Here is an 18,219-nt window from a genome sequence, read left to right as displayed (position 1 = left end):
TCTGATAACGTCGCGGAGCCGGGGAGTCCTTTTCAGGACTCCTGCAGGTTGCGGCCTTCTAGCGAGGTGAAGCCGCGGCCTCGAGTTTGGCGTCCAGTCCAATCGGGGAAGAAGACGGAGCCGGCGGGAAGCGAGGAGGACGACCCCCGGGAGCAGCGGAGACCAAGAGGGAAGACCCCCGGCCTGAGAGGACTTCTCAGACTGCTGCACGGGGAACAGCACTGCTCCGTGACCCCGCGACGCTCCGACGCTTCCACAGTAGAGACGCGGCAGCGAGGACACCTCCGACGCGTGAGTACAGGAGACGGCGGGGCTCCCGGGCACACGCAGGGAGAAGCCCCGGGGAGAGGGGGAAGCAGCGGCGCCTAAGCGCCAGCAGAAAAGGCGCTAGACAGCACAAGAGACCTGCACAAGAGACCTGGGCAGGTGCAGTAATCCCCTGCCCGCCCGGGAACCACCGCCATCTTGGATGAGCAGCTTGAACTGCTCGCCAGCCAGAAAGCTCCAACCCCACAGCCGCTTACCCCCATCTGACTTCCCCCCACGCTGAGACCCCTCACCGGCCACCCTCTGAACAGGATAAATAAAATTTTAAAGAAAATACAAAAAAAGGAGAGAGGGAGGAGGGGAAAGAGGGGTGAAGAGACCCATTAGCCCTCCCCTCCCTGGATTGCACCCATATCCCCCAGCAGTGTCACCTCATTAGGGCAGAAGGGAAGAAGGCTGTACAAAATTGATATCACTCCAGAAGCTGCGCCTTGGCTCTGCTGTGTCCCTGGGATCTAGAGGACACCATTCGGCTGACCCCCCCCCCCCTCCACTAATACAGCACCTCCAGCACCCCTTCCCACAACAGAGACTTCCTGAAGCGACCCCCTGGCAGCAAGGAAGTGCCCAGTTACATACCCTTTGTCAGCAGGGATGGGCGCCAGCATATGAGTCTCTCTAATCAACCACCCCACGTATCCTAATGATCTGCAATGGTACACCATATGTTTAATAATTGAAGCATTGATGCATGTCTGATCAAACCTGCCTCCCCCCATCGCATTAATATCTGATTGGTTCCAGCTTTCTATACAGTGTTTATACAGCCGTTATGCCTCCCAAAAAGAGCAAAGCCCCCAAACCAGTGTCTCAGGTCCCCTTTTTCAAACCGAACCCCAGGAGCTCCAGTGGCGGGGTAGAGACCAACATCACGCCCTCCCGGAACTCTGAGCCTAAACCCCCTCCCTGTGACCCTTCTTCCTCCCATGTTATCATGCCGGGACCCCCGACAAGCTCAGAGATTTCTGATGATGCAGCCCTAACGGTGGGCACCCTGAAGATACTACTCACCCAAATGAAAGACGAGGTTACATCAGAAATTCGCACCTCACTTCAGTCATGCCAGCGCTCTATTGACGACCTAGGGGAGCGTACTGACACACTTGAGACCAAGATGGGGGAGATGGTAGGCTCTCACAATGATCTGATAGACTCTCATGCCTCCTTGGAGGAAGAAGTAGCCGCGCTGAGGGAGAGGCTGGTGGACATGGAGGACAGATCACGGAGGAACAACATTAAGATACGAGGTATCCCTGAGAACATTTCTAATAGCAGTCTACACGACTTCGCCGTCGAACTCTTCAGGAAACTGCTCCCATCAGCCGCCTCAGCAGATCTTCTTCTGGATAGGATACACAGGCTACCCAAGGCCAGATCGGCCCCTGAAGGCGCCCCGAGAGATGTGCTGATGAGAGTACATTTCTTCCACATCAAGGAGGCACTTCTTAAGGCCGCAAGGCCCACAGCGGAGTCTGCTTCGATCCTGGGCTCCTTGCAACTTTATGGAGACTTCTCCAGAGCAACTCTACTTAAGAGACGTGCCCTACAGCCCGTTACATCGGTCCTCAGGAAGGCGAATATCCAGTACCGCTGGGCCTTCCCCACCCGCCTCCTCATACAGAGAGAAGGCTCTACAATTTCTGTATCCACTGCTGAGGAAGGTTTGAAGCTTATGTCCGCTTGGAAGTTGTGCGACACCCCTGCAAGGGCCTCCCTAGAACCTCCGACCCGGCGACTTCAGCAGGACTGGTCGCTGGCGGAGTAGTAAATATATTTGCTCAGCCTCCCATAATAAGTACCTGTGGCAGAGTCATTCTGCAAGTCATAGACTATGTGAAATTTGTATCCTTATTTTGCTGAGTTACTACCAAGCTAGGCATAGATGAGGATAGGATGCCCTGGATTATCCAGACCAAATGATAGGCATTATGACTCCATAGGTTACCTGGCGGTTGCAGCCCGGACTAGCCCGAGCACCCCGGCGGACTTACATATTTTACATATTATAGAGTCTTGTTAATATTTGAATATAGGCACTGTTAAGTCATATTAAGGTTTAAGTATAGATCTAGACGATAGTAACATAAGTTATCCTGAGTTAGCCACTGTATGCACATGAGTGCCTTGTTGCTACTCAGACATGCATGATTCGCAAGTTCTACTTTAATGTTATTGCCCCAAATTAAGACATGTTGTGATATACTTTGTGTTAAGGTATTTGTTCCTTAGGATAACTGTGGGGTGAATGACCACTACCCCCACACAAGTTGGTTGAGATGTCCTCTGTCAGGACTCTCACTACGACTCCATATGGAGTCGCTAACTCTATTCTTCTCTTTCTCTTTTCTACCTCTTTGCCCCTCTTTTTTCCCCATGTGTCCTGTCCCCACCTCTGTATGTCTCATGCGGTCTCACCCTGGGCAACTAGGCGCTACCTTGTAACGTTTCATACGCTCCCTACCATGAAACTTGATTATGGTTAACATTGTCACATTAAATGCCAAGGGTTTAAATTCCCCCCAGAAGAGGAAGTTGGCTTTGGCCTATTTTCATAAACTGAAGGTACATGTTGTGGCAGTCCAAGAGACTTATTTCATTAAAACGGCCCCGCCAAAATTCTCCAATAATAGATACCCACACTGCTACACCGCAAATGGCCCACATAAAAAAGCTGGTGTAGCTATCTTAGTGTCTGCTTCCTGCTCTTTTACTATCAACTCACAGTACGCTGACCCGGACGGCAGATTTTTAATTCTAGTAGGCCAGATAGATGGGATTGAGACTACACTCGTCACCTGCTATGCCCCGAACACTAGGCAAATTGCATTCAGCAGGAAACTCCTTTCTACTGTGCAGAAACATACTAAAGGTGCTCTTTTGATTCTAGGGGACTTCAATATGGTATTGGACTTAGTTATGGATAGGTCCCGCCTCGTAAGCCGTAGAGACCAAAATTCCCCTGACCACTCCAAAAGGTTTAAACAACTTATTAATGAATACGACCTCCAGGATGCCTGGCGCGCTAGGCACCCTGGACAACGAGACTATACTTTTTTCTCTCACCCGCACCGGTCGTACTCGAGGATAGATCTCGCCCTCACGGACAAATGGACTCTGGCTTCTGTCCGTAGGGCTGAGATATTGCCCATCACGTGGTCTGACCATTCCCCGGTATTGCTGGTGTGGGATTTGAGCTCTTTCAGGATCCTACCGGGTCCATGGCGGCTGGGAGGGTCGGCTCTGACAAATACAGACTCAAGGAAGTCCATCCAGGACTCTCTCTCTCTCTATATCACTACAAATAAACCAGAGGACACGGGAACATTCAATCATTGGTGTGCGTTGAAGGCGGTAGTGAGAGGCTCCGCTATACAGACGGCAGCCAGGGTAAAGAGGGCAGAGGCCAGGGACCTGGTGGCGGCGGAGGAGGAGCTCTCTAGACTAGAAGCGGCCCACAAGGCTGACCCTTCGGACAGGGCTACACACTCAGCACTTCTACAGGTTAGGGATAAAATTAATGCCGCTTCTCTTCGAGAAGTACAAAAAAACATCTCTAGACTAAATCAGCACTTTTACCTTTATGGTAATAAGGCCGGAAGGCTTTTAGCCAGGAAACTGAGGGGTAGAAGAGCCAAAGCGAGAGTAGACCTTTTAATTAACTCTAAAGGTACCAGAGTTGTTGACCCCTTCCAAGTCGCGGACACATTCGCAGAATATTATACTAAACTGTATAACCTCAATACAGATCCGCACACCCCTCAGCCCTCAGAAGCTGACATAAATGCTTTCTTAGACAGCATTAGGCTACCGATGTTAGACCCCGGGGTCTGTCAAACCCTTGGTGCCCCCTGGTCCCTGCTAGAAGTTGAAACAGCCATAGATGGCTTGCTCCGGGATAAAGCACCTGGCCCCGATGGATATCCCTCAAATTTCTACAAATGTTTTAAGGCGGAGCTGGGGCCAGTTCTGACTAGAGTATTTAACGAGGCCTCCCGGGCGAAGGGGTTCCCAAAAGAAATGCTCGAAGCCCGAATAGTAACCATTCCTAAACCCGGCAAAACACCCACATCGGTCCAGAACTATAGGCCCATAGCTCTACTAAATACGGATTTGAAACTGTATGCTAAATTGATAGCCAATAGACTAGCTCCCTTACTTCCATCGCTGGTGAGGGGAGACCAGGTGGGCTTCGTACCGGGAAGACAGGCCCCGGATAACACCCGCAGGGTCTTCAACGTTGTTGATATGTGTGACCGTACTAAATCCCCACTACTACTGCTCTCATTAGACGCTGAGAAAGCGTTTGACAGACTTCACTGGGGGTATTTAAGAGAAGTATTAGTACGTTTTGGTCTTAAAGGCTGGTTCTTAGACTCCATATTCGCTCTATATACATGTCCGTCCGCGAGAGTTTTCGTGAATGGATGTCTATCCTCAAGTTTCCCGATAACTAACGGTACAAGGCAGGGGTGCCCCCTATCTCCGCTCATATTTGTGTTAGCAATGGAGCCCCTGGCTGAGAAGATTAGATCCGATGACCGAATAATTGGCCCGACCATAGGAAATATCCCACATAAAATTTGTCTATTTGCAGACGATGTTTTACTATGCCTACAAGAGCCGGAAAGATCCCTGAAAGCACTACATGAAGCTCTGGAGGCTTATTCCTCCGTTTCATATTATAAGCTCAATACGTCTAAGACCGAGGCTCTCCCACTAAATATCCCCAGTGAGGAGGTGACTCGCTTGAAAGATAGATACCGCTATGCGTGGCAAGGGAGAGCAATTAAATACTTAGGAGTACATGTCGCCAGAGACGCACACTTGATTGAATGCAACTTTCTCCCGCTCCTGCACTCATTCCAAAAACTAATAACTGAGTGGTATGTCCACAAAATCTCCTGGATGGGTAGAATTGCAGCCTCCAAAATGATCCTTCTCCCTAAACTTATCTACCTTTTCCGAGCAATACCCAGGAGGCTCCCCAAGTCCTTAATATGTAAAATTAACTCAGTTTTCACTAAATATATCTGGAAAGGCTCAAAACCCCGATTAGCTAGGAAGATTATGGTACTCCCAAAAGTACTGGGGGGAGTAGGGTACCCTGACATTGAAAAATACCACATGGCCTGCATACTTAGCCAAGCTAGGGACTGGCTGAATACCAGCACCCCGAAACCTTGGGTCACTCAGGAGCGGTCAATGTCTACGACCATCCCACTCGCAGATCTCCTTTGGGTGCCCCTCCGGGATATCCCAGGCAGATCGGAACTTAGCCTAGCCACAAGGGCGACACTGGAGGTGTGGCATGGGGTACTCGGAGGTGTGGGAGGACTGGGCCTGCCTGGTGCAGAAACCTCGCTTGTAGCAGTTTCTAAATTTATTCCCAATCTGAATCTAGATTCATGGATTGGGGCAGGGATCTCCAGCTTGGGACATCTGTGCGAAGCGGGAACCCTCTCACAATTCTCTGTTTTACAGGAGAAATACGGACTACCTAAAAATGATTTTTACAAATACTTGCAAATACGACATTGGCTATCTGCTACTAGAGCGGGCCAGGCCCCAGTTGTGCCTGCCCCGGCCCTCCTCACCTCCAGAATATATAATCAGACACACAAGGGAGGCATTTCCAAGCTGTATGACTATTTAATTTCTGAAACTAAGCAGGGGAAACTGCCAGCCCAGCTTAAATGGGAAGTAGACCTTAAGGTATCCTTTAGCGAGGAAGTGTGGGACTCTATTCTTTATTCTGGCTTCAAAATGTCCAAATGCCTACACCATGCGGAAATGTTTTTTAAACTCTGCCACAGGACGTACTTTACTCCCAAGAGACTACATGCTATCTGGCCGAATGTCTCACACATGTGCTGGACGGAATGTGGAGGCGTAGGTTCTATATTACACATATTCTGGCAGTGCCCACTTTTATCCTCATTCTGGGCGGAAATAGCTAACCTTATTGGTGATGTACTCAGAACTCGGCACCAGTTAGACCCAGTAGTGGCACTACTACACCATTCCGACACCATTAAAGGGGGGGACATGTATATTATGAGACATATACTAATTGCCGCCAAGGCGGCAATCGGACAATTATGGAAATCAACGGAAATTCCCTCGGTTCGACAAATTATTAATAAAGTACATAGCCACTTCCTCTTCGAGACGACAAATGCCCGATACTCCTCTTCGGCTTCCTCAATCCACTCGAGGTGGTTTAAATGGAGTGAATACCAGGAGTCCCGGGCCCTCCCGCCATTCGGCGGGGAGACACAGGAGCTATCAACCCTTAATTCCCCCCCCCCCCCCCCGTCGCAAGAGTATTGATCCTGACTGCTTCAGCTAGACATGCGACCTAAACTGAAAGGCCGCCTGCCCAAGCACCGCTACCCATCCCCCCGTCCTCCTCTTGTGTCTATTTCCCCTCTTTCTACAATATGCTAACCTGGCCGGCTGGCTGGGGCGGCCCTCCTCTTTTTTTCTTCTTTTTCTCTTCTCCCTTCTCCCACTTTTTCTACTTCTATCTCCCTACTGTCCAAAATATAGGTCAATGTTTATTATTGTGATTGTTGACTGTAACATTTAGACATATAACTTTATTTTCTGTATTGCTCAATTATGTTGCATAAGTTTTTCTGTATGCACGCATTGTATTCCGCAATTTGTGATCTAAATCTGTGACCTAATAAAAAGCTATTAAGGGAAGAAAAAAAAAAAGCAATGGAAGCTGCTGGATCAGACGCGCAGCACATCTGAACTGAGCTCAACCCGCGGACAGCGCATGATCCGCACAGGATGTGCACACGATCCATCAAAATTGTGTGGATCGTGTGCACATCGCTCAGGTGTATGGCCAGCTTATGTTGGCCAATAATCACTCAATTGCAAAAACATCTGTATAGAATACAGCTCTGAATCACACCTATGGTCTCACTTCACGTAATCTTCAGAATATTTTTATTATGTAAAAATATCAAGTAGAATTGACATGAAATAAGTTTCTTGACACCATGTTTTTGTGTCTCAGCTTTTCGTGGACTCGCAATGGCACTCATTTTGACATAGAAAAAGATCCTTTGGTGACAATGAAACCCAACTCAGGAACTCTTGAAATAAACATAATGAATGGAGGAAAGGCAGAGGCTTATGAAGGGGAATACCAGTGCTCTGCCAAAAATGACCGCGGGACTGCGGTTTCAAACAATATTGTTGTACGACAGTCTAGTAAGTGATTGGAAATCAGTCTATTATTTCATAGCCAAAAGACACTGTACTGTACATGTGATAAGCATTTGCAAGCCTTCATACTGTATTTAAAACATTTTTTTTTTGTTTTTTCGATTTATTTGAGCTTGCGTTAATCAATATATTTTAAAATAATGGTGGTTTTCTTTAAAATGCTTTTTCCTCTTCAATATTAATTTTGATACAATTTTGCTGAATCAAATACATAGCCGTAACTGTTGCAAAGAATATCCATTCTATTTCATTTTTAGCACTGAAGCGTCTGTTTAATTCTCTTACTTTTCTTTTCTTTGATTAAAGACATCTTTAAAATCCTCAAAGCCATCTTATTAGAAGGTAACAGCATATCCCGTAAAGCCTTTGGTTAAGTACTGCATGGAAGCACTAACTGTTCCTCAAACTTTCCTACGTGTGGGACCCCCAGAACATCATTTCCCAGAATGATACAATATCAATATTGAGATTGTAGACAGAGATACCAAAAAAGTAAACCTGGGTAATGTAAAACATTGTCACTGTGTCCCAGAATATATATTAATAAAATAACCGTAAATGGAAGAATCTGTAATGACAATTTCTCAAACTTACAAAGAGAAATGTGTATTAAAAACCCAACTTTTAATGAATGAAGGCAATATAAAAAAACACAGCTTGGTATCTGTTACATACTAAAATGTGACATACCCTTCATCCTCGGTTCTTATTTGGTTGGTATTACAAAACTGATTACATATCGGCAGCCATTTTGATTAGCTTTAAACAGTTCTGTTCTACATTACCCATTGTTTATTTTACATTCACTGAAACGCCCTGTACTCCATTGCACAAATACCCTGTATGTCATGACTACAAATCCTCTTTACTTTCCTTTTTTTTTTCAAGCCATCCGCTCTATCATCCAGATGTTCTGTCCTTGATGAAATGTTCTCTTTCACAAATGTGGCTCCTCTCTGCGTTTACAGAGCTCTAGCCATTTTGCTCGTTCACATTAGATTGTAGGAAACTCCACAATTTAGAAGTAATTGGAATTAAGTTGTTGTTTTATACAGAATTATAAATATACAATTCTACCAGTACTCTCATTTCTTTAATTTCCCATTGATTTGGGGGTTTCGGAAGTTATAGCAGACATAGGGAAATGCTGCCATTAGCTGAAGTCAGATAAAGACCTGCTGAGAACACAGCGTTATTCTTACTTTCAGGATTTTAGCGACTTCAATACACTTATATTGTATTCCCCACACACTGTAAGAGAAAGGCTGAAATGGAAAATCTCAGTTTGAGGACTTTCTTCACAGTAAGAAATGTACTTTTTATACAAATGACAGGGAACACTAAAATGAGCTTTAAGTACACATTCTAGAGGTGTACTGCTAAATGTGTGGAATGTTAGACATTTTAATTGCTAAGCATACTGTATGCTATGGTTGCACCCGCGCTCCGGGGGGGGGGGGGGGGGATTTGCGGGCGATACTGCAGCAGCCGCCCGCACTCCAGGGGGGTGGGGCAGCCCCCACGTCCAGGGGGGGAGGGCAGCGTCGATTCAGAGGCGGGATGGGGGGTGGGGGAAGAGGGAAGCCCTCTGTCTTACCTGCTCCCCGCTCCCAGCTTTCTATGGTACCTCTATGGTACTTCTCCTCGGCGGCTCATTACCGCCCTCCAGTGCCCGGCGCCCTAGGCAAATGCCTAGTCCTGCCTAGTGGTGGCGCCGGCCCTGACTGTGGTGCTGAGAATATAAATAATGGCTTGTGCAAAACAGTCGCCTATGGTCTCAGTCACTCAGTTCCCTTGCATTACACCTCCTTCCTTCTGAGCTTTATGTGATCCCAGGCCACAGGGGTCTGTTACATAGGACGTTCAGCAATAATGATTGTGTTTGTATGAATTAAGTAAATCATATAATGGTAATGATCATTGAATGAGCTTGTAGGCAAATGTAACATAGGAAGGAAGAGCAAGAGTATACAGCAACCTGGTGTATAATACAGTATATACATTTACATTTTTAATCACTGCGTGTGTTATGTTTTTTTGCAGGGTCACCACTCTGGACCAAAGAGAAAATTGAGCCCATTGTAATCCAACAGGGTCTACCTCTGGTCTTACCATGCAAACCTCCACGGGGTTTACCACCTCCTATTATATTCTGGATGGATAACTGTAAGTAGTTTACTGATTGATCTAAGCCAACTCTTATTACATGTGATCTAGTATCTACTGTGTATGGGAATTTAGTATTAATATCAGCAGAGTCTTATTATTTCCCTATCAGGATACATGGGAAAAGTACAGTTATCACCTTTTGGGGCAGATGTATTAAGCTTGGTAATGTGATAAAGTGGAAGGTGATAACACACCAGCCAATCAGCTGTGTTTGAAAAACTACAGTTTGGAGTTGATTGGCTGGTGCGTTATCACCTTTAACTTTATCACCATTTTATCACTTCACCAGGCACTTCATTCCGTCTGACTTTACTATTTTCTAAAGAAATATATATATTTTTGTTTATTTTGGATAAGTCTGTTAAGCATATGTTATGACAGCAAATTATAATAACTAGATTTTTATATTTATTATACATAATGAAAAGAAAGATAGAAAATAAAAATGCACTTTTCTATGTACATTGTTAGCTTCTCTCAATTATACCCCTTTCAGACTTACATCCTGGGCCGAGCTGAATAACCTGGTTTCAACCTGTGTTACAATTGTTTAGACCCCTCCCCCACCACATGTTATACTCGTGTTATTCCCAGCTCATTACCTTTCACACTGTTAAATGAGTATTAATGGGTATTAAATTTCTATTCATCCAGTAATATAGTTATAAAATTAATACTAGGTGAGTGCTTCAACGCCTTCAAGTAAAAGTTGTATTACGTTAACACCACGGACCAGATTCAGCTCATTTTGCCAATTACTAAAACACAAGGATGTAATGGAGACCCTGATTACAGTTATTGATCAGATAGTTTGAATTGGTCAAACTGCAGATAAGGGGTTAAAATAGACTTGTCACCTCTGCAGAACATTAAAATATATTTTATAAACAGACATTATCATTTTATTTTATTTTGTAATATGCATGTGCAACAGAAGTTGCATTGGAAATGAACACATGTATATTGTCAGAAAAAATGATGCTTTATAATGGACACTTACCATTAATAGGTAACTAGTAAGCCCGCTTGAAGCAAAAGCTTTGAAAGCTAGTTGCCTCTGTGAGAGAGAGAAAGAGATGTAGTTTCACTTGCTCCCAACAGGTGGCAGTGTTTCAAAGACACACGGACCTAGACATATATATAGATGATAAGTAGATTTTGAGATTTTGCATTTGAATTATAAAGTATGCTATAAAATGTATACTAAACCTAATTCAGATCTGATCACAGGGCAAAGGTGTTCTCAAAATGGGCAAAACCATGTGCACTGTAGGTGGGGTAAATTGTAACATGTGCAGAGACAGTTCGATTTGGGTGGGGTGTGTTGAAATTGAAATCTAAATGTTAGTGTAAAAATAATGAAGCCAGTATTTACCCTGCACAGAAACAAAATAACTCACCCAAATCTAATTCTCTCTGCACATGTTACATCAGCTCCACTTGCAGTGCACATGGTTTAGTCCATTTTGCAATTAAGTCTGAATTAGGCCCATAATTCTCACCTATTAGGCTTGAGATATATTGTATCTGTACATAGTAAAACACCACCAATATGATAATAAATATGAGGAAATGTATGACTTATGGCATATCCTAACTTGGTTATATTTGTCACTTACTTCTAAACAGTCTTCCAGCGCTTGCCTCAGAATGGAAGGGTTTCCCAAGGACTAAATGGTGATCTTTATTTCTCCAATGTCCAGCCAGAGGACACTCGGGATTTTTACATCTGTTATGCCAGATTTAACCTTACTCAGACTATCCATCAGAAGCAACCCATTTCCTTAAAGGTTTTGACAAGTAAGTTGGAATATATTTTTAACTGCTTATGTAGTTAAAGCTGTACTAAAAGTTACTAGTATGCTCCTCCATCAGCTCCTCTCAGGGTCCTGGCTACAGCCTTCATGATTTAGCTGCTGGGGCTCCAGCTAAGGAGATGTACAAAAACTATAGGATTACTCCTATAGGTAGGTTGTACTGCAGCTTACCAAATTAGGGGTGCCGAACAGTGTCCCGACAGTCATTTACCCGATGTCGGGATCCCGACAGTCAAAACCCCGCCACACGGGGGCCCGACGGCCACCTGCTATTCTCCCTCATGGGGGTCCACAACCCCCATAGAGGGAGAATAGAATAGGTGGGGCTTTGCTGCGCTCACCATGCTGTCTGGGTCCGGCCAGTCGGGATAATGACTGTCGGATCCCGAATGTCGGAACCCTATTCCACATCCCCAAATTAGTGACCTTAGTACAATCAATTGTGAAATGTAGTCTAGAACTTTATTACCAGTTATACAAAACTTTTAATCTTTTATAGAGCGCCAGTGCTTGAATTGTGTTCCATATTATAGTTACAAGTATAAAGGCTGTATCTTTAGTTGTAGAGGCTAACTATACTTTTCTGTAGTACTTCTATTTTTTTCTATTTCTACTTTGTTTTCTATATATAAACCTGAACACATTATCTGAACAGCAAACCATCATATTAGACAGTCCTTTCATATTGGATCTGTTCTGTCTTCTAGTGACTACAGTACTTCTTATGTATGGGCAATCATTTGCTAAACGGTAACATATGCCTTCTGAGGAAATGTATGCTTTTACCCACAAATGTAATGAACATATCAGTGTATTTTGTGGTCAAATGAGGGGTTATGGTATATGTGATCGGCGGTCTAGCGTTCGACAATACCATGGTTGTTCACTAGAGGTCGATGGCGTCTAGTTAGACTTCTGTACTTTGTCGTCCGCATTTAGATAGACAGGGATGGGAGATCGAGAGAAGGTAAGCATCTACGTGAATCTGGTCGACAGTAGCAAGGTGGGGGGGGTGTGAATAAAGGGTAATGTAGATGCTGGGATCCAGTGTGTGGGGGCCCCAGAACGACCACCCTTCTCCTTTAATTTGGCTTTGATAGTATACATTATGACACTGAGGGGTAGATTTATTATAGCGGCGCTAACAGCGACGCTATAACAGTTCCTGCTTCGCCTCGAAGCAGGAGGGGACACCGACAAGATCTACTAAGATCTTGCCGCCGAAGTGGGGGAGCGCTTACTCCCCCCTCCGCCGATGTCCCCTCCAGCTGACAGCTGGCTGGACTGCGCATGCGCGGGATCTCGCTACTCACGCAAGATCCCAGCGCAGCTCAGAGCCAGCAGCAGGGACAGCGCTGTCCCTGCTGTAGGCGTAGGGTATCGCCGTCTGCAGCTGTCGAAGTCGATAGCTGCTGGCGGCAGAACGGTCAGCAATGCTGACCGTTCATGAGGCAGGCGCGCACTACGAAATATCGGAACTGCACTATGCCTCCTGCCTCACACCGCCACGCGATAGACACCCGCTCGGCGGGTGTCTTAGATCAGGGGAAGCGCTATCACCTGCTTTAGCGCATGGGGATAGCGCAGATTCCCCTGATCGCCAGTTAATAAATCTGCCCCTGAATGTGCATAGAACACAGTTCCAATTTCACAAGGTAAAACTAGGACAGTTACATTAAAAACCCATAATACAGCTTATGTACAAAGTAAAAAGTGCAGACCTGTGCTGTATACTTTGGCCTCTGAGTATGTATCACAGTGCACACCCACCATGTAACCCCCATGTCCTTCATTATTTCGTACTGCAAAGACATTGCTTTCCTGTTTGGCTCATTTATTTTTGTACTTTGTTAGGCTCTGCGGAACCCTTGTGGCACCTTATAAATAAACAATCATTTATGTCTTACATTATTTGTAACAGTATAGAAGATGTGCATAATTGTGCTTTCCTGTAATTTGCATGGATAGAGGCTACAACAAGCATTGCATTGAAAGTATAGGCCAAGCCGCTGCATCCACAACTACCATTGCTTTGAAAACATTGTCTTTTTGTGAAGATAAACATTTTTTTCAGAAATCACCCCTTTTATGGCTACCATACATCAAACACACATACCTCCTCTCATCAGCTATCTCACATGAGAAATTCATGAGCATTGTGCAAATACAGGCACATTTCTGTAGTGGGAGGATGCTTTAGTAATCCTAAGAAGTGGTCCACACCATGCAGCACACTGCAGCAACGTCCAGAAATGACCAGCGCTCCCATTTATGATGCATGTAAAATGTATTGCTTTAGCAAGCAATCAGCAATAAGATGCTCATGGTGCAGGTATATAGGCAGAATTACTTATCATAGCAGACATTCGCTGAAGACAGCATGGAGGAATTATTCTCCTATCCAGAAGCCCTGACAGGCCGTTTTGGTGTTAGTACACCTTCATAAAAGGGCATCGTTATTATTATCATTTATTTATGTGGCGTCATCCATATGTTTACTGCAGCGCCTGACAATAAGCTGGGTATACACTATGTACTGTAGCAAACAATGCAACGGTCGTAGCAATTTTACCAAGATACACCATATAGACTGTACACAATATGGAATCTTCTGAAAGACAAAGAATGTATTTACAGTATTGCTAGTTTTCCCTGTACAGTATGTGCAGTTGTGTTTACACACTACATGATGTATTGGTAATAGTGGAGTGGATTGTCACAGGAAGGGTAATGGTAAGACAATGTTAGGTATGAATTTGTTTAAGAAACCAACATAGGACCATATCAATAGAAGAAGTCTATTGTAAAGCGCAACGGAATCTGCTGCGCTATATAAGAAACTGTAAATAAATAAATAAGAGGGTGCTGGGTTGGTGGTGCTCCCAAAACAGTTCAGCTCAATAACTGACAAGATATGTCACAGAAGGACAAAGGAAGAACAGGTTATATATCTACTAATAATCAATACCAAGTTTATGTATTAAACTTGTTATTGATTATTAATTGATATATAACTTAAATCCACAATCATGTTTTAAATGGTGAAATAAAAGTTATTTCTTACTTTCACTCATTTCTCATCTTTTCTCTATTTATATATAAGTGTGCCCCAAAAACCCTACTTGTTCTTCCTTTGTCCCTCTGTGACATATTTTGTCAAACTACATGATGTGTCACATTGTTCATTCCATCATCTCACCGGATGTGCCGCACATCAGATGGAAATATGTAAAATGAATGATGGGGGAAAAAAACAAAGCATTGGGTGTGCAGATTATAAATTAGTCCTTTCAGTCCGGCTCAGGATGATATTGGAGGACAGATCCTATAGTGTGTACACAGCAATTTGGTGAAGCTGCTGCCTCTTCTCTTTTGTGTAGTTTCTGCAGAACAATCCCTGCTCTAACTATACCAATACACATCATACATATCACATAAGGTGCCCGCACTTGGTACGTTTTGTGCTTCATTCGTTTTGTACTAGATGACATTGCATCTAGTTCAATTCACATGCGATATGCCAAAGCAGTGATCTAGTGCAAAAAGTACCACATGCACATACTTTTTTGACTTGCGATAAGTGGGAGCACACATCACATCGCAAGCCAAAACACTGCATGTCTAATGAGCACCGTGCATATCAATGAGCTGCTCATTACATATGTGCATATGTAATTAGCGTCTCATTGATATGCACGGCGCTCAGTAGACAGCTGCAGGGACTGCCCGGACCCCGAATGGCCCCCGAATGCACCACCAGCACAGTGCCCATGCGGGATGGACCCCGCTGCGTCCCCATTGCCCAGCAAGCAGAGGGACCCAAAGTACTGTGCCCATGCCGGACCCCGCTCCCTCCTCAGCAGTGCGTGAACCCCGCTTCCCGGATCCCCCACGCAGGTAAGTATCAGGGGAGGGTGGGCACAGGGCAGGTACCAGGGGAGGGAGAAGTAGTGTGGGATTTTAAATACCGTTTAAGAGGCATTCCCACTGCCTAAAAAACGGTATTTAAACGTGTTGAAATACCGGTTAACTTTAACCGGTAAATCAACTCTGTCGCTTTCCCACTGCAGCCTTAAACGGTAAATAGTGGGGAAAAACGGCAATTTACCATTTAAGAGCTGCAGTGGGAAAAGGGGCATTACCTGCTTGCACATACTATTTTGCCATGCATGGCAAGGCAAACATTTGAATTAGACGCAATGCGATTTGAACTAAAAAGTTAAAATCCTATGCAAGAGTCACACCATGTGCAGGCACCTTTACAATTTGATTTCCCATACTGAGGAACATACTGTAGCTTATAATACATTGCTTTTTATGTACATACAAATACCTTTTCTAAAGATACTAAAGTTTGTGGGCCTTATTCTGATCGTAGCGGCCAAACGTGCGTACGTTCCTAAACAACGTACGCTATCCGTACGCGGCCGTTGGGGTTAAGTCCACCCACAACTCAGCCGCATACGTACGGCCAGAAATAACGGCAAAGGGGAGTGGCGTACAATTGAGCGTACGCCAACGTACACGGACGGGCCAGCCCTTACACTCCGACAACTGGCGTACAACTGAGCGTACGCCACCATTTACGGACGTCTCTCGTCCGTCTTCCCACCGACTTCTTGCGGAAATCTGAGCGTACGCCAGCTTGCACGGACGGGTCCCTATTGTTTTCAATAGAAAACTCCGCTTATGTCACCGCTCGTGAGAGTGAGCGTACGTCCGTGTACGCTGGCATACCCTTCACATATATGGACCTGCAAATCTTGCCTTTCAACTATAATTATGAAAATTAATTAATTGATTGAATTAATTAATGGGCAAAATAGTGCCCATGGGCTTAAAACATTGCTGAAACATCCTTTGTAGGTGTTAGATGTGGTTTATGTTACTGTATCATAAATACAAAACCTATGTTTGTATTAGAGTGAACACGTTGACACATGTCGACTTGTGTAGATTGAGTGTGCTACTGTGTAAAGTCTATGAAAGCACGTAGTGAATGTGTATAACTGTTTAACAAATACCTACCTTAGCATATATAAGCAGGTCTTAAAAAGATTCTTACCTTAAATTAAACAAACAAACAAACAAACCTTTAAATGTCGAGAAGTATAGAAAGATAAGCTTCCAATGTGTTTGAGTGCTGTGTGTGGCTTGCAGGTAGTGAAATCATGGTTTGGACTTAATAGACTGCAGCATTGGTTATTACATTCAGGTGTATGTGTTTGGTAGTAATCAGCGTAAATTAGCAAACCCAGGCGCACGCTGGCATGCGGTATCTGTAGGGGTGGTTTGAGATGGCGGTTGGCGGCCACCTGTTTTGTGTCCGAAATGAACGGTGCCTTAGTCGATCGTGCGGTAGTAGCACCGCTCATTTTTGGTGCACACCCCCGTGTACGCCCATATTTACGCCCATTTTCCCTCATTATTTCGGCCGCTCCCCTCATCACGCCCCTATGCCGCCCCCAATGCCCGTACACTCGCGTATAGGTTTTTTCGCACGTAGAGCCCCGTCCGTAAGCGTTGTGGAGTGTTCGCGCCTGCGCATTAGCGAATGTACGCATGCGCAGATCATAAAAAACCCCGGGACGTACGCGTACGGCCCGGCCGCTCCAACCAGAATAAGGCCCTTAGTTTTAAAACTTTTTCCCCCTTATTAGTACTCTTAATAAATACAACTATAATAGTTTTTACGGTACTCTTTACCTAGCACGGCGCCCATCGCGGCCATCGCGGGCATTGAGTGCACTAAAAAATCGGGTGCGACGCGACCAACGCGATGCCCGCGATTTCCCATAGGGACCAATATTACATTTCTCAATTGACCCGATTTTTCTGTTCAATGCCTCAATTGACACGATTTTTCCATATGAAACAATGTTAAATGGCCCTCAGAGGCCAAATAGGCACCCTAAAGTGTGAAATGGCCCCCACAATTTTTAACGCCACCCCACGATCAACGTGAACCCGAAGCGTGGCGAGCGCAGCGAGCCCGCGAGGGGCGGCGGTACGCGTCCTACGACCTTTTCATACCCCCACTATCCACGTTGGCGTGGAGTTGAGAATAGAATAGTGTGGCGAGCGCAGCGAGCCACCGAGCCCGAAGCGTGGCGAGCGGACGCGGATACCTTTACAGGTAAACGCGTCCCTTCGCGGGCTTCACAGGTATCCGCGTCCCCTCGCGGGGCTCGCTGCGCTCGCCATGCTTCGGGCACGGTGGCTCGCCACACTATTCTATTCTCAACTCCACGCCGACGTGGATAGTGGGGGTATGAAAAGGTCGTAGGACGCGTACCGCCGCCCCTCGCGGGCTCGCTGCGCTCGCCACGCTTCGGGTTCACGTTGATCGTGGGGTGGCGTTAAAAAATGTGGGGGCCATTTCACACTTTAGGGTGCCTATTTGGCCTTTGTGGGCCATTTAACATTGTTTCCTATGGAAAAATCGTGTCAATTGAGGCATTGAACAGTAAAATCGGGTCAATTGAGAAATTTAACATTGATCCCTATGGGAAATCGCGGGCATCGCGTCGGTCGCGTCGCGGACGATTTTTAGTGCATTCAATGCCCGCGATGGCCGCGATTTTTTTACCTGCGATGCCCACGATCAAAATCGTGGACGCCGTGCTAGGTAAAGAGTACCGTTTTTACGTTGAGTCTTTTCATG

At 45.3% G+C, this 18,219-nt stretch overlaps 1 protein-coding gene across 17 annotated transcripts in view; it reads left to right on the top strand.

Moving 5' to 3' along the window:
* Positions 1-18,219, top strand: part of NRCAM (neuronal cell adhesion molecule) — a 206,310-nt gene that overhangs the window by 120,644 nt on the left and 67,447 nt on the right. For all 17 annotated transcript variants that reach the window (XM_083182714.1, XM_083182716.1, XM_083182715.1 and 14 more), the window contains 3 exons: positions 7,358-7,554; positions 9,613-9,735; positions 11,368-11,538. In XM_083182714.1, the coding sequence (XP_083038840.1) occupies positions 7,358-7,554; positions 9,613-9,735; positions 11,368-11,538 (491 nt within the window). The remainder of the gene's footprint in view (positions 1-7,357; positions 7,555-9,612; positions 9,736-11,367; positions 11,539-18,219) is intronic.

This window comes from Crinia signifera, chromosome 4, assembly GCF_055691185.1.
Source record: "Crinia signifera chromosome 4, ASM5569118v1, whole genome shotgun sequence".
NCBI classification, from domain to species: Eukaryota; Metazoa; Chordata; class Amphibia; order Anura; family Myobatrachidae; genus Crinia; species Crinia signifera.
Note: the sequence above shows the minus strand (reverse complement) of the source record. Positions and strands in the feature narration are given on the sequence as shown.